Raw genomic sequence first — 17,574 nt, forward strand, 5'->3', positions numbered from 1 at the left:
TACTACTAGTAGTACTACAGTACATACAGTATATGGCACAGGCTCTAGAGTTGTACTAACAATTACCAGAACCAAGAATTACAAGTATAATGGATTCTAAACACTATGGAGCGGCCAGAGCAGCATTTCTCAACAAGATAGTGGAGCAAATCTACAATTCTTGTCAGGTTTGGAAAATATTTTGTGTTGTTACCCAGTAGTGCAAATTTATGTGACATTTGCTTGTGGTAATATTTTGATGTCTTAGTATAAGAGGCCAAGCCTATGTAAAAAGCACTCTAACTAAATCATATGGTATAGAGCCAACTGCTTGTAAAACGTGCCATGTCTTCTACAGTGTTGTTGAACCTGCCATATGTGGCCATGCTTATAATTAGGCTAGCTGTCTAGTGTGTACGTACATGGAAGGGGTTTGCTATGATTAACGAGGGACGATATTGCCACCAATAGGGTGACAGAGGTGACCAGGACATTCGCTGAAGGACAAAGTTGTTTACATCGCTGTAACGGTCACAGGTGGTCTCACACAAATAGAAACCTCAGTTCCCTTATAGTGATGTTTATTATGATATCAGTTTTAGATTCACAAATATGATTGTTCAATTTGTATATGCCATAGAACGAATGAATTTACAAAATGTGAACCAAAAAGACAGCACCAAATATTTACTAGACAGATAATACTACACAGTGAAATTTGCTTTACTTTCTTGGTACAAATGTATTTGCATAATACTCAAGGCAACTGACATGCATGTATTCACAAGTTAGCAAGTCATGGAGGTATACGTACATTTAAGTATCTCATGTTTGAAGTACAAAGGTATGCTTCTGACACGTTCTATGAATTACAACTCATCTATAGTATTGAGTGAGAGCTAGGTTTCACTGTTCACAGAAACAGCAACAGCATAGACTAAATGGCTAATGGCAAAATCCTCTCTTGTTATGTTATGGTCTCTGTCCTCTAATATTATGACGTTGATATAATTGCCTTTAATATCTACAATGTTGCAAAGGTTTGGCCGAAGTACTGGTATGGTATCAGTTGCTTCTCACCTTACATGCATGTCCATGAACGACCTTCAGAACTGTATTTAGTTCCAGTGATTGAATTATTTGTGATCTCTATCGTTAAGTGATGTCCCCGGTGTCAAGTAAGCAAACTGACGCCTTCCAGAATCTAAAGTAGATCAACAAATTCTGTACCTGAAGCTGGTTGGTTGTGAAGAACATCATTAAGGATAAAGTAGTGTTAATATCCTGGTCTATGTACATGTAGTTCCCAAAGGCAGCTAGTGGGAGACAGCATTCAGTTTACTAGTATGTCTATAGGAAGGAAATCCTAGATACTTTATTTCCTATGTTCCAACAAAGATGTTTGAGGTGAGGCAAAAGACTTTAGTGTAGATGTTGTAACTTCCAGAGTTTTCCTGTGAATGCATTTTTGCAGAATGGTGGTACTGGTTTATCTGAAGAACATTGTTATCTGTGTAATGCCTACAGAACTCGTAAATGTTTGTCATTGTTGATTTTGACTGATTGTAATAATTTTGAATAATGATATGTCGTTTTAATGCTGTTTAGATGCTGGTTGTTTATATGTGTATTACTGTAAAATCAGTGCAATTCAGTCCTGAAGGATTTCAAAGTTGATTTTACAATAGCGTTTGAAAGTTACTGTCTGTATCTTACAGTTTTTGCTTTGGTTCTGTGTTTTGTAGATGGACGACGTGATAGATGACATCATCAGCCTGGAGTCCAGCTTCGATGACAGCTTCAACTTCCTGGACACTCCCATCCCGCAGATCTCGTCCACGGTGAGCAGCACTTGTTTGTTTGTTTGCTTGTTTTGTTTTTCTTTTAATGCTCATGATCATGATAATTCTGGCATACTCATAAACACTCGAGGAAAGTTGTGTAAAGTGCCTTTCTCAAGGACACAAGCAAGGTTGGTGACATGGCAGGATTTGAACCCGGGGCCTATTGGGTCTGAGCGGAATGCTCTACTATTATGCCACACAACCCCACTTTCACAACATCACATAAAAACATGTCAAAGCATTGCACAACAACAAGCAAACAGCCTGGTCATGGCTCAAAATCCCTTTCTCTGCATTTTGCAAGTTACCTGCACCAGACAAATTTTACCTGCATCATTCAAAATTTAGTCATCCTAAAACAGTCTGGAAACTATTGCCATTATTTTTTTTAACCTTATACATCATAGGTCTGGTGGCAATAGTCAATGCAGCAAATCTACAAAATCCACATAGTTTACATCCAAATGTGTATATGTTGTACAGTTAGGTGCAGGTAGGCATTAGAAATACCTGCACAGCTCGAATTTTACCTGCACTAACCTACACATACAGGTGATATTTTGAGCCCTGACATCATACAAAAGCATTTGAAAACAATTTTCAAGCAAAGGTCCATCATTAGTTGTAATGATTATGAAAACTCAAAAATTTTATATTTAACCTATTTATTATTTTACATGCAATAAGCATAAAATTAGTAATCAATCAGTTATTGTTAATTTTTCCACAAAACAGGCCTAAAGAAATTTGTATGGAGGTCCAAAGGTAGATTTGTGAAGTCCCAAACATAGAGGACTTTAGACATGGTATGCCTATCATTATCAAAAAGGACTTGGGCCTCTCCTAGTTTGCCTTTGCTGACCTTTGGTAGGTTAAAGGTCATACAGAGCTCAGGTGTACAGATTTGGCCAGCAGACAAATAAGGTTCCGGTTGGAAATTATTGGTCCAAAAATGCGTAGCCAGCTTGTTTACACGTTGAAAGAGTGTTAGTTTTCAGTCTTTAATTACCCATAATAAAGACTTGAAATGCAAGTGTTTTAGAGTATTTCACACCAGGTACTTTGGAAAAGCAGTTGTCTGTTGATTACACATAGATTTGCTAATACAAGTAATCTTGCTGATACATGTAGTAGACACACTAGACAACGCCCACCCAATAGGAGGCATGGGCATAATTTGCATGGAATGTCCATATCTTTGAAGGATCATGCTAGTTTAGAAATCAATCAGTTCTTTTAGTCAGGCAACATTAGATTCAAGAAAAGTATATTGCATTTGAAAGTTTATTAGAAGATGTTCAAGTATAGCACAAAATTGTGCACAAAATTTTCAGGCTGACTTGCAAAACAAAGATATCAACTATAGAAGGAATCCAGTATCTAAAGTTGAATTGATATCTTTTATAAGAAGCTACATAATTCATTAAAGATTACAAAACTATAGGTGTGAAGTGTTTTTATAACGGTAAAAGTGAAGCCAGTCCACATGTTCCCAGCACACTATGTATTGTATACATAGTGTGTTAAAACAATCATATTAGACATAGACCAATTATGAGCATTATGGGGGGAGGGGTGCTTGCAAGTTGAGGTAAATTTCTATCTAGGAATAACAACCAAAATAACCCATTAAGCAGAAAAAAAACAGCCAAGTTAACTTTTTAACACACACATCCCCACCATCCATTCTGTAACTTTACTCCCAGTGGTCAAAGTTTGTTTACGAGTCCCGCCCCTGTCGCTGTCACAGGCTTCAGCCAACCAGGTGTTTGCATTGTCATCACAATGTTGGCGGAACAATAAAAGACGAACAAAGTACAGGGGGTGGGATTTTAAACTGTGGCAGTAGTACGTATACGTAGACTGAGAGAGTTGCACCATGCCTGTGCACAAGGCCATCCTGTGCTCTAGGAGACATCGCACCTCCAACATATCCAAACATGTCTCAACAGTTATTGTTGAAGTAAGTAAGACTGGGTCTACTTTTTTATTATTTTCATATTTAGATCTGCAAACTCCAATGAATGATCTTATCAATATCAGTCATCTGGATATTAGTCTAATAGAGTAAGTTGTAATTTCTTCACAAACTATTGCATTAACATTGTCAATAGAATACTGCAGAAAATGTTTAATTTGTATTTCATATACATTTTGTAACTATGATTTGGATTTAAAGTTTCGATTGATCAGTAGTTTTAGAATGGAACATTGAGGTGCTCAGGACTGTGACCCCAATGAAGTACAAAGTGCATGAAGCATGTAGCTAGCCTGTACACATGTAGTTAGCACACGTGCAGAAGCTCAAACACGGTTCAGTAAAGACAAGAAGTCAGTCAGTGGGACACACGTGTTCCAGCCAACACCCCTTTTTGTGTCATTTGACAGAATTTTGCTGCTCATGACAGCTTAAGTGTTGCCTAGTCCATCATCTTTGTCGTACAAAAGATCTAAAAGATATAAACTTTAAGATTTAAAAAGCAATGTCCTTAAGACCAAGCATTATAATATAAAGTCTACTGGCAGAATTTTCTCCTCCAAATTAAAGAAATTGGAAGCATTTCAGAAGGTCAAGATTTAAAAATTTTCCAGGGGGAACATGCCCGCAGACCCCCTAGGATTGTTGTACCTTGGGTGCTTGACACAATTTTTCAAGTGGGCTTGAACACTGGTCAAGACTTTGCAAGACTTGTCAGCTCAGGTGTAACAAAGGGAAACATATCCTATTGTGTTCCAAGTCCTGTCCCACCAACACCTGTCTAGCAGGTACCGCACCTTGTGCAACAATTATATTTTCTGTTCCTCTTATTGTGTCACTACTGCCTCTGGCATTAACTACACGCAGCTGGAGAACAGTTGTTTCTGATAAGTAATGTGGAAAGATAGACCAGGTGTTCAATGAGATATCCCCAAATCACAGTCAACAACTCGTGCATGTAAAATATACATGTTAAACAAATAGTCGTGGGAATTATCAGTCACAAAAAAGACAAACACTGCTCACTTATTTATAGCATTATTATAGAGTTATTGATTTTAATTAGAAGTTAAAGGTACTACGCCTGCGCTAAACATAGATTTTTCACAGTTTTTGTTGGATCTTTTGTGAAAGCTGCATGAGATTTTAGACCATTGGAGACAGTATCTTTTCCGACACAATATTTGAAAACTATAGATGGAATGTCATGCTTAAATACAAGAATATGATATTCAACAAGACACTGTGTTAAAGTAATATGCTATACATTAAAGGTTTCTTGGGCGCATTCTTGCATTCTGACATGGTACTGTCACTATTTTGGATTTCCAGACCAGGTATCAAAATTTTTCCAGAGGTCATCTCAGATTGCAAGGAAGATAAATGGTTGTGAGGAAGTTGAATTCAAATTCAATACATGTGACAGTAGGGATTACATTCAACATCTGATTCATGGATTGAGGGCATGATTGTGAATGTTCAATATTTTCAACATTGGGCTTGACACGTTGCATACAAGTATAGAAACCTCTGTGACCCTGTTACTCCAAAGAACCAGCCACCCATAACATATTGCACAAACAGCTTGTCAAAAATAAAAGGCTCTCTTTGCTGTACCGCCTAGCATGACAAATAGTCGTGGGAATAATCAGTCACATAAGAGACAGACACTGATCATTTGTAATCAGATGTGTGCTGTGCTAGACTTTTAACACAAATATGTAACATTAATCCTGATTGGTCAGTTGTTATAAATACTCTTTATTATTAAAGAACAAACCACCCTTAGCATATTGCACTATGTTAACATCTTGTCAAAAATAAAAGGCTTTTTGTGCTGTACACTTTTTTCCACAACTATGTTTTATAACATTAGTCCTGATTGGTTGGTTTGTTCTTTTTCCACAACTATGTTTAATAACATTAGTCCTGATTGGTCGGTTTGTTCATTTCCACAACAGTTACTATGTTTTGTAACATTAGTCCTGATTGGTCGGTTTGTTCTTTTTCCACAAGTATGTTTTGTAAAACATTAGTCCTGATTCAGGTCAGTTTGTTCCTTTTCTATAACTCTGTTTTGTAACACTATTCGTGATTGGTGGGTTTGTTCTGCAGATGCCGCTGACGTCCAGCCTGCTGGATGGGTTCGGCACGGTGGGTTCCCTCACGCCGATGGTCACGGCCAACACGTCGGCGTCCTGTCCTGCCGACCTCACCAACATCAAGAAGGAGCCGGTACAGATGTCGGAGAGCGAGCTGAAGGCACTGGCCAAGGACAGACAGAAGAAGGACAACCATAACATGAGTACGTATCATGTACACATGGCAGATTCAACTGCATTTTACCAACCCAGATATTACATGTGCTCTACTTTTTAGAATACATCATACTTTTTTAATTCATGTCTTGTTTTGAGCAACACCTCAGATTAGACTTTCAAAGTTATGTCTTATATGTACATGTACCAAGTTTTTGCTGTTTGGCATGGAGGAAGAGCAAGAAATCTGAAAACTGTACCTCTCTTAGTTTTACTGTAACACATGATTGTCCCTCCAGGATTCAGATAGCATATATTTGTAGCAAAATAAAATTCAAGAACTTCATTGCTGTCAGGGAATATCTGATATGCTCCTTTTCTTCTCATTTCTTACCACCGTACGGTACTTGAGATTTCCAACTGTCTGCAGAAAACTTTGCTCCTCTTTTTTCAAACTCAATTTTGAGTCCCTGATATGTATGTATTAGTTGCAATAACCATGAAAAAGAAGACTCTTTCTCATAGGTTATACATATGTCCTCATGTGTAGTAGAATCGTGTTGACCTCTACATCTGAAAGATGATGCTAGAAGCTTAAGGGGGTGGGGGTGGAGGTTTGTTATTTGACATGGGCCAACCTTTCCTTCCATTGCAGATGAGTGGGGCTATTCTGAGATGGTGGGGTGGATAGGTGGGGTACCTGAACAGGCCATGGCTCTGGCCAAGGACAGGCAGAAGAAAGACAACCACAACATAAGTATGCAGTCCATCCTTCCATACTCACACTCCCTCGCTCCATTCTCCTGCCCTCGTCCAATCTTTGTCATCTTTTGCTTCACGTCAATCCTTCTACCTTTCAATCTTCAAGCCACCTTTCACTCCTGCATTTCTTTCCTTCTCATTCAACCCCTTCTTCCTCAAGCCTGTAGTAATTTTTCCTCAAACCTGTGGTAATTTTTCCTCAAACCTGTGGTAATTTTTCCTCAAACCTGTGGTAATTTTTCCTCAAACCTGTGGTAATTTTTCCTCAAACCTGTGGTAATTTTTCCTCAAATCTGTAGTAATTTTTCCTCAAGGCTAGTCAAGCCTGTAGTAATTTTACTATCACAGTTTCAGAAACTGTTCGATCACAGTTCTTTACTAATCGGTCTTCTATTCAGTGTAAATTTCTCCTACATTGCTCCCCCACACTAGGCTTTTATTCCTCCTCTTTATATGCTGTCAGTCCCATATCCACTTCAGCAGTGTGTCCCCTGTACTGTATTCAGCTACCCTTATATAACATAGCTGACTGTGTATCTCCCTTCTTGGTAAATCTTATCCCTGGCTATACTGTATCTCCCCTCCCGCTACACATTGAAAACACAGCCATCACCAAATTATCATTTCTTTCTCAGAATTTCTGGCTCAAATGGTGGCCTTGTTGAAAGTAAGACATGCCAGTGCTATAAACTGTTGGTAGGACTACGTCTTTCAATAATAGAAAGCCTACTAACCTTCAGTTAAGAGTCCTGGATTCCTATCACTACACCTACAGATCTGTAGCAGTTCATTCTGTATGCATGGCCTGATTGGCCGGTTTGCAGGTGATGGTTCTTCTTGCTGATTGGCTATTGAGATAATTATATCAACTTACTCAGAACACCTGTACAAGCTATAACATACATGGCATTAGGAACTGCCTAGGCCTTCAAGTATCATTCAAGGTCTTTCCTACTCTCCTCTCTTCAAGTCTCTGTCTTTCCGTCTCTCTTCATACTGTGAACAGGAAGGCTATGGTCATTGTTAACCCATGTTTCTGCCAACTAATAACTGGTGAAGGCCTGTATTCATGGTGCCCCACATTACTGTTATTGTACTTAACTGGTGATAGTTTAATCGGTGTAAGCTAAAACATTGGGGGTAAGGTTGGCCCTTACTTTATACCTCTATCAGTGTTCTGAATTGTTTTGGTCATAAATATCTATCGTATTTCAACATTTCAAATACAAAAGGTCTCTAGTTTGTACACATTGTTTAAAGATTGGTCCATCTTACTTCAAACTCTACGGAACACTAATAGAGTATGAAAAACTGTGGATTTTACAAGCAGGTTTGCTCGGGAATTTAAAGTCTTTTGAAAACTGAACGGTGTTGTCGTCATTCCAGTTGAGAGACGGAGAAGATTCAACATCAACGACCGTATCAAGGAGCTGGGGACCCTGCTGCCAAAGACAGCAGACCCGTAAGTGTTATACTATCAGTTAACGAAACCTACAGTGGGTTCTTCTTGCTGATTGGCTATTGAGATAATTGGATCAACTGCCCCAGAACACGCACAACATACATGTATTGGCATTAGGAACTCCATGATGACGACGGTGGGTGTCGCTGGAAGACAGACAAAAAATGTCCAGACTATGCATGGTGTACACATGACTAATAAACTGGTAGACACACCAACTACTAAGCAACTGATTCCAGCCCAGAATAGAACAAGACACAGTCATGCCGTCAAATATCAGAGGTATCAACCAAGAATTGAGATGTTAAAAAATTAGGAGCTATTGTAGAGTGGAAGCACAGTTGGGACACTAGAAAGCTTTATACAACTCCTGCAATTAAATGTGCAAATATTGGGTGTAACAGGTCGTTTGGTGGAATACAGCTAGCTGCCACTGCGCCGCATGCCTGTGAAGCTGGTGTGTTACACCGAAGGGTGGTTATACCAATAATATTAAGAATGTTACTTGAATAAATCATGTTTTTGACAAACTGATGTGATTTGTGTTGTTAGTGACATGCGCTGGAATAAGGGCACCATCCTGAAGGCATCTGTGGACTACATCAGGCGACTGAAGAAGGAACACGAGCGCATGAGGCACATGGAGGAGAGGCAGAAACAGATGGAGCAGATGAACAGGAAAATGTTACTTAGAATACAGGTAAACAAACATTTGCAGTGAGTTGTTTACTTGGATTATGATGCATAGTAACAACTGTAAAGTCAATTTTTGTGAGACATAAATGCAGCAAAATGTTAAAGGTAATGAAACATTGTCAATTGTTTTTGACACAATTTTTGACACACGGTATCGTAGGTCAATATTGTATCAGAATTTTGCCTGTTGTAGACGATATCTTTCCTGATACAACATCAGGAAAATCTATAGATGGGATGGCATACTTTAAAACGCGAGCACGACCTAAATACCGAAGTGCTATCCACAGTACATGTCGGGTTTCACGCAGGTATAGTACGTTCTGCCAACATGCAAACGTAGCACAGTTTTTCTGTTAGTTGGCCCACTGATGGTCTAATGGTTGCCTGCAAGACTGTGGTTTGAATCAAATATACTAGTACTGACTAAAAGCCATTCATTCATTGAATTATGCAAATCTGCACTAAGATGTTGTTCAATTGTTTATTGTAAATTTTAATCTATCCTTTGTGGCATCTCTCCAGGAGTTGGAGATGCACTGTCGTGCTCACAGCATCCCGACGACGCCCCTAACCAACGACACCTCCACCTCACAAATCACCGAACAGTTCATGAGACATGAGGGCCTCCTGTTGGCTGAGGGCGGAGGTGCAGTCTCCCCGTCCGAAGCCCCGGCTCCTGCCATCACCATCACGTTAGAGGACATGATGGATGAAGGCCCGGCCGGGGACCCCATGTTGTCCGCCACAGTGTCCCCCGACGGCAGCCGACGCAGCAGCATCAACAGTATGGAGGACCATCCTGATCTCCTGCAGCTCCAATGACAGTGAGCCATCTAGCAGAACGTGCTGGAACTACAGGCGTGAAAAGGCACACCACTAAGACTTGTGACTACCCTAGACAATAGCGCTAATACTAATACTACCAGGTGTACAAGAATGACACTACATGGAATCATGCGACAGAAGGAAAGGATGATGACTCTTGAAAATCAAGGAGAGACAAGGAGACAATGGAGGGTACAGATTCAAGAAGGCCACAAGATGACACCCAAGTCGATGAATACAGGAGAAAGGAAATTGATGACAAACTTTTTCCCAACAGACTTCAGATGGTAGTTAAACCATAAGCATTCTACAGGTTACAGATTGCCCCCACATTTGCACTGGTGACCTGGGAACTTGGAATGCAATAGGTTAACTAAAGGAGAAGTTGTATATATTATTGGAAGTGGAAGGTATCGGATTGTTTCACAACAGAAGTATCTGTACATGGCAAAACGTCTGAGCAAAGTGTCTGTTATAAGTTGATGAGACTAATGAAATGTGTGATGTGATTATACAGAGTGGTGTGATCCAAAATTGTTGATGTAAATACAGTGGGAGTTAAATATGAGCTACAGAGTAGTTCCGTGCAGATATTACTATATGAAATATACAGGCGATGTGTGTAAAACTATGCTGTTGTTGATGTGGTTATAGATTCTAGGGTAATCTCTAGACTTTTGGGATGATTTCTAAAATCTTTGAACTATTTCTATTGTTAATACTTATGAATGAAGATATTTTAACCCGCTTGTGGTGAGTGGTGTAATTTCTGTGGTGGAAAAGATGTATCAGTATCATGAAAATTAAGTCAAATTGATTCTTTTATGCATTATCCAGAAATATTAGGTCTCTTATGTCACTCCACATTGGGGTTGGATGTCAGAAGTGAATTTTTTTCTTCTCAAAAAATCATGCAGTACTGGAACTGTGCAGTACTACATTGTATGAATAGTGCATGCCCAGTCCTTTGTATGATACATAATAGTACGCTGTTTCAGAAAAGCATAAATTCCACATGCGCGGTGTATTCACTACTTGAATACATTGTTGAGTTGAGTACTGTTATACACCCCAATTGTGCACCCCTGTGATAAACTGGTATCACCCAAGCTTTGCTTTGCATGACATAACTTGTGACCAGTCCACTCCAGTGAAGGGGTGACTGTGATCCTATGGTTTGAAGGTAGCCAGGTAACCTTACAACCTTCATTCATGTACAGTCCATTGTTGTATGTCAGATGTGACAAAAAGGGCATTATAATAAGTAGTTGTTTACAGATACAGCTGTGGTGTTAGTGCACATTCACTGTTGAATGGAAAATATAATTACACAAGGTGAACTTGTTGCATCCTAAAGAACTTATAAGAGGTCTGCAGTGGATGTAACGGCCATGGAAAAACCTGCTTGTAAATAGCATTACTAAAAAAATAGGTGCTCGTCTAAACAAGAAACTGTAGAGAGTCTAGATGAACAAAAGTACAACCAGTAGTACTTCCATACGTATTATAAATATGTGATCCGTAGAGCAGTATTTTTGTAGAATTGTATATACTGTGCTTGTTAATCACAAAACTGGAAAAAATACACCCTTGTTGGCAACAAAATTATCTTGAAGTTTAGTCTAAGAGGAAACAGCTTCAGAAGTCAGATGGGTTACAATTTTTTCCGTTCGGATGTTTCCTAATTTTAACTGATTTTGTCATGGCAGACTAGGACTAGGAGTGTAAACGTATTCACAATCTTTTGAAGCTCTTGTACTACAACACAAGTTAAACATTCTGTTGGTCAATACAGCAAACAAGCAGTTTGTTACAATAGTAGGTTATAATGTTCCTGTTCTGTTAAAAATATTTGCCATGGGGGTAAAAATACTAAAAATGTACAAAGTGATGAACAAATGGTGTACTTCTATTGATAGTTCTCAAATTGAAAACTATGTTTAGAAAAAAAAAGTTTAGAAAACTCTAATTTCATAGATTGTTTGTAATTTTGTATGTTTAGTTTTTTTTTTCATGTAACACTCACTAATTGCGTAAATTCTTACCTCACCAACGTAACAATTTATTAATTTCTGTTGATGGAACCAACTACAAAGCCCTACCCTTAGTAGACCCTCAGATAATTTAGACGTTTTTGTTTTAGTTTTACATTTTAGTAGACGTTAATAGAATTGTGTAGCTTGCTGATCTGACATGTAACAACTCTAGTAGATTCAGTACAGTGCACTTGTCATTACATTTCAAACATTTCACAGTTTCTGTGGGGAAGAGCACAATAAAAGTGAACTAAAGGTTGATATGTTTTTGTCTCCATTTTGATGACTACTGTCTGGGTATTATACCAGTACATGTATTTTAGAAAGTCATGCATGCAAGCAAAACAATGCAATATATTTCCTTGAACTGAAAGAACAATTGGCAAGTATTGCATGTGCAGGTCTGAATGATTTTGGGACTTTATTTGCATAATCAATGACAAGTCCCAGAAAACAAGGGTGATATATGTTGGGAGATGGTTTGTGACAAATGACAAGCAAGAAAAATGTAACACTTTAGCCTCCCAACATCTGCTTGGAAGTTGGAAACGCATAGTTAAATCCAAGTCTAAAGTCCAAAAGGGATATTAAAGTTGTATACAAGTTATGGCTTACAGGTGAATAAAGAAAGATGAACGAAGTGCATGGATCAAAAGTGCCCTCTAGCAGTTAAATGACGAACTGAAGCATAATTCATAGCACTGATACAAGAATGTACTATAGATATAACATGTTATATACGTAGATATAAATTGTTATATACGTTAAGTATATGCTGTATTATTTTGTTGTGACCTGTACCTAAACCAGTGTGTTTGTACAATCAAGATACTCATTTGCGATATATATGTTCGCTAAGCTGTTCTAATACTGTAGTAAATTTTTGGGCCGCTAGGGGGCAATTTTGATCCATGCAACAACAGGTGTTTCCTTGTCGTTTTCAACACCTGTGTAAAAAGAACCACGTGCGGTGTGGTTAGTTCAAAATGGCGCTTTGGTACATATTTTGGGATGTTATTTTTGTACAACTTTTCGGGTACTTCTTCGTATTTTAGGCGGTAGAATGTGTGTTTAAACTGTGTAGTGCAACGATGGAAGTTTTCGTAGTGGATTTATTGCCATTCTCATGGTGTTTTGAGGAGAAAATGTGGAGTTCCTGACCTGGTGAATGTTGGATGGAGAAGACAACAAAATGGCGAGATGTTTGGGAAGAACTGCATGGTTCGGAGTGGACTTCACCTTTCCTTACAGGACACGTAAACGACAAACTATTGTCTGACATTATTCCCTAGCAACTTTGTAAACAAAACGTCATATTCAACAAGTTACATATCGTAAAAATGATTAATATTCCTGATTTAGAAAAGAGCATCAATTTTTTGGCGCGTTTTATCCTTGAACTGATTCGGTAAAAATTGCTTTCCTCTTGAAAGACAAGACATTGGAGAACCTTTCTGACAACTTTCACGATGAAGGCAACTTTCTGTCAGTCTTTTTTTGTCCTCGGAGAATGCCAGTCATATAATCAAATCAATATGGCCTTCCAAACAATTAGCCATGGTCGTTTTCAACAGCTGTGTCAGAAGAACCACGTGGCGTGGTTCGTGAGAATTGGCGCTCTGGAACGGCGTGAATACACTGTCTCGTGTTTTTTTACAGTACTTTCCGGGCCTTTTTTTTAGTTTTAGCCGGTAGAATATTGTCTAAACTGTGTGGTAGAAAGACTGGAGTTTTCGTGGTAGATTTATTGCCGCTCTCATAGTGTTTTAAGGTGAAAATACCGGCATTTCCTGACCTGTTGAATGTTAGAGAAGACTGCTTGCAGTGCTTGGTACCGGTTCGGAGTCGACTTCACCTTTCCGTATAGGTAAGCAACAAATTATTTGTCTGACATAATTCCCTAGCAACTAAAGTAAAAACATGTCACATATTTATGTTGGTCTCATTTCTCAATTATATAACGTTGTGAGGTCATTTTTGTGGAAAAAAGAATGCATTATTACGAAAACTGTCTTCTGTACTTCTCCACGTGGTTAGAAAACACCTGTTGGAATGTGCACGTGTGCATAATTAATTTCCCTCCAAAATCTTGTGTAAACAAGTCTGGATCCTCAACGTTTTGAAACTTCAGTTCAGTTGATTATATTTCCATTCTTCTATTATCCTTTGCATTGTACTCTGTTAGAAAGCTTGTGCACTTTCTCGTTAGACCAATTAGACAACACCAAACGTTATGGTGCCAGTAGTTTCTTTGGATTTTTAATTTGCATTGGATGCTTGTTTAATATTTCTATCCCAGTTTTTCTCACGGTGTTTCTTTACTTTAAACCTGACAACACCGTGAGAAAAACTGGGATAGAAATATTAAAGAAACTTAACGACTTTGATCATCGCTGTTTACGAATTTCATAATTATGTAGCCATCAGCAATTTCTGAAATCAATAAAGCCAGTGGATATCGATGTTTACAATGTATAGCAAGGCCGATAACAAGTTGTAACTATTATTTCTTCTTCGCCGTTTTTCATAGAATAGTGTGGCTATCAGTGTCCTTAGACTTAGCTATTGTGTCTCTCAGACCAGATGACACTTGCGATCATGGAGGTATCGGGATCAGACCCAGGAGTATTAGTCCAGGTGAGAAAAATCTGAATTGTGCATTTTACCTACCTTTTTTTTCGTGTTATTTGAAACAAGTGTGTAACATATAATGTTGTATAGTTAGGTGACTGACTGATGCAGTAATGATGTCTCCTGTCTGAACCCGACAAGAGAACTGAAGTTTGGACCAGACCAGACCTGCTGATTTGAAGATCCCAGATGAATATCAGGTGAGAAAATCCAATATCTGTATTTTCCCTTCCATTTACATGTGTTTTTTTAATAAATGTGTAACATACAATGTTCTATAGTTAGGTGACTGCTGACTGATGCAGTAGTGATGACTCCTGTCTGAACCTGAGAAGAGAAGATTGGACCAGACCAGACCTGGTGATTTGAAGATCCCAGATGAATAGTAGGTGAGAAAATCCGAATTCTGTACTTCCCTACCATTTACGTGTTGTTGTCTTTTCAAACAAGTGAGTAACATACAATGTTCTATAGTTAGGTGACTGCTGACTGATGCAGTAGTGATGACTCCTGTCTGAACCTGACAAGAGAAGATTGGCCCAGACCAGACCTGGTGATTTGAAGATCCCAGATGAATATAAGGCATGTATTAAAGGTGAGGACATCTGAATTCTGTATTTTCCCTATCGTTTACGTTTTTTTTTAACCAGTGTGTAACATACAATGTTCTATAGTTAGGTGGCTGCTGACTGGTGCAGTAGTGATGACTGCTGTCTGAACCTGACAAGAGAAGATTGGACCAGACCAGACCAGAGCAAGTGATTTGAAGACACCAGAGGAACATATTAAAGGTGAGAAAATCTTAATTCTGTAATACTATGTTCCCTACCATTTACTTGGTGTTACTTGAGACAAGTGTGTAACATACAATATTGTTTATAGGTTGCTGCAGACTGATGACTCCTCTCTAAACCTGACAAGACTCACCAGACCAGACCATACTGTGATTTGAAGACTACATGTGAATATAAGGTATACTAAGAAAATCTGTATTTTGACTGCCAATTGCCTGGTGTTGTCTGAAACAAGTATGTAACTTATAATGTTGTATACATATAGGTAGGTCCTGTCAAGAGTATTCATGCTATTCTCTTTTCTCTGTCCACTTTTGACTGAATGTTAATTTTGCAAAGCTCTTCCTTTACCTTGCTATTAAATAAAGCTTGAGTGTGCTGTTGTTGTCAAGCCAAAGCAGATTTTAGAAGTTAAATATTTATTTGCATGCAAGGACATTCTGTAAGTTTGGTTTGTGATTTTTTTTCACTTTTTCTTTTACTTATACATTGCAGTTTACGGAAGCTGATACTGTATACCTGGCCATGTTCCTGTGTGTGCTGTGGGACCTGTCTGCTATCCTGTGTACCTCAGTCCATATTCTTGAAGGATCTGTCTGTATTCCTGGAGGATATGCCTGACAGTGTGTCCTGTCACCTACACTGTATCTACTAGACAAGAGAACATCAGACTTTAACGGTGAGTTGACTTTTATTTTTAGAAGTCTTTCAAACACAAGGGTCTGCATGCCACAAAGCGTATGTCAGCACTGTGAATTCGGGGCTCAGGGCAACTCTGCTAAACGTTAAACATAATCTGTGCATTATGTGTAAAACATCCAGTCAGTACAAATGAAGCATAATACCTGTCAGGTACGACACTTTTCAGAAATTTGCATAATTCAACGTCATACATGTCAAATTCAGTCTACATCGTAAGCACTAATTGCGAGTAATTTTGCATGATTTGAAGTCAGAATTTAGACAAATGAAGAGTAAATCATTATCGCCGTAATTTAGCGCAAAGCGTGATCAAGACGTCCCATGCAGACCCCTTATGGAATGACAACAAAAGATGTAGGGATGAAGGCTAAGGAATCAGTGAAATTCTATATTGGCAAGGATCATAGAACAAGGTTGCTTTCTACTTCAAATGTAGTCATGTTGCAGATAGCTGAAGGACAGTTTTGGGGCCTTTCAAGTCCAAATCCTGTTAAACTTTGAATAAAAGGTGATATTACAGTATAGTGTATAAAAGAACATCTCCGTCGAAAAGAAAAGGATAAAGAGCAGCCAAATTAAGGACTGGTAATCACCCAAGAGAATTTGGTAGGCTGTTGTATACATGTCAGTCCTTCTACAGTCACGACATTCGTTATACCTTACACTAAAACTAGACGAAGTATATTGACCGCCTTCGTCACAGGCCTTGTGGATTTGGCAGGCATCTGAGCTGTGAACATCAAATATCCCCCAATTTGTGAGGGACTGGTCGTAACAAATGGATCACCTTTGCAAACATAATTTGGGGATGAAAGGCCATAAATCTGATGTAAACAAGGTGAAAAATCGATGTTGTGGACATTCGCCAAAGGAAAATGATGAATTAAAAATCCTCCAACAGTTTCCTTTAACTGAATACATCCCTTTCAAACATTTGACACATTTTGTAAAAAGTAGCCAATGTTTGTAGCTTTGTTTGACTACATAGTAATTCCTTATTAGGTCAATTTTCCCACCCCCCAAATTGTTGCTTTGGGCTTTGACTTAAGAGTTTTTTGGCAGAAAAATGTCAGTCTCTTCGAGTTAAAAGTAGTCATTTCACCATAACTGTTGTGTTTAGCTATATTTTTAAAGTCAATTTCCAGCCAAAAACTTGTTGACGCTGTACACCCGAGAATGTGGGGTCGGGCATAGTTAGCAGTGTGGCTTTTTGTACCGCGGATTTTTTATGTTGGCACTTAAGTTGAATGTGGTTTATAAACATAAACATGCTTGTTGTGTGACATAATTTGTTGCAAGGTCAATAGCTGTTTTCACACACTGACTTTTGTTTCTCTGCCTTCAAGATGCGGACCCGGAGACTGGACTGCTACGGGAGGATCAGAACCCGACTTTCATCGGCGCAGCTGTGTGAAAAAAGATGGGGGGTGTGAGTATGGTTTCTTTGTTAACACAGGACAACACTCCACACGTGCACATACTCACATTTCTCTCCCTTATGCCCAGTTCACTCTACTCTGAGGGTCCATTAATCGTAGCCTTTAATTCCACGTTGTTTGGCCAATCCTGAATTCAGTGCAAAGAGACAGCCTGCATGCCCTTTT

At 38.7% G+C, this 17,574-nt stretch overlaps 1 protein-coding gene across 3 annotated transcripts in view; it reads left to right on the forward strand.

Moving 5' to 3' along the window:
• LOC109477406 (microphthalmia-associated transcription factor-like) overlaps window positions 1-10,053 on the forward strand; it is a 31,505-nt gene extending 21,452 nt beyond the window's left edge. For 2 of the 3 annotated variants that reach the window (XM_019778658.1, XM_019778659.1), the window contains exons 4-9: window positions 1,725-1,820; window positions 5,917-6,106; window positions 6,715-6,816; window positions 8,208-8,283; window positions 8,836-8,983; window positions 9,505-10,053. In XM_019778658.1, the coding sequence (XP_019634217.1) occupies window positions 1,725-1,820; window positions 5,917-6,106; window positions 6,715-6,816; window positions 8,208-8,283; window positions 8,836-8,983; window positions 9,505-9,804 (912 nt within the window). In that variant the 3' untranslated portion in view covers window positions 9,805-10,053. The remainder of the gene's footprint in view (window positions 1-1,724; window positions 1,821-5,916; window positions 6,107-6,714; window positions 6,817-8,207; window positions 8,284-8,835; window positions 8,984-9,504) is intronic. The other variant, XM_019778660.1, reaches the window with a different exon arrangement.
• Window positions 10,054-17,574: the final 7,521 nt, after the last annotated feature.

The sequence above is a fragment of the Branchiostoma belcheri genome, unplaced genomic scaffold, assembly GCF_001625305.1.
Source record: "Branchiostoma belcheri isolate BF01 breed outbred unplaced genomic scaffold, Haploidv18h27 scaffold4, whole genome shotgun sequence".
Lineage (NCBI taxonomy): Eukaryota > Metazoa > Chordata > Leptocardii > Amphioxiformes > Branchiostomatidae > Branchiostoma > Branchiostoma belcheri.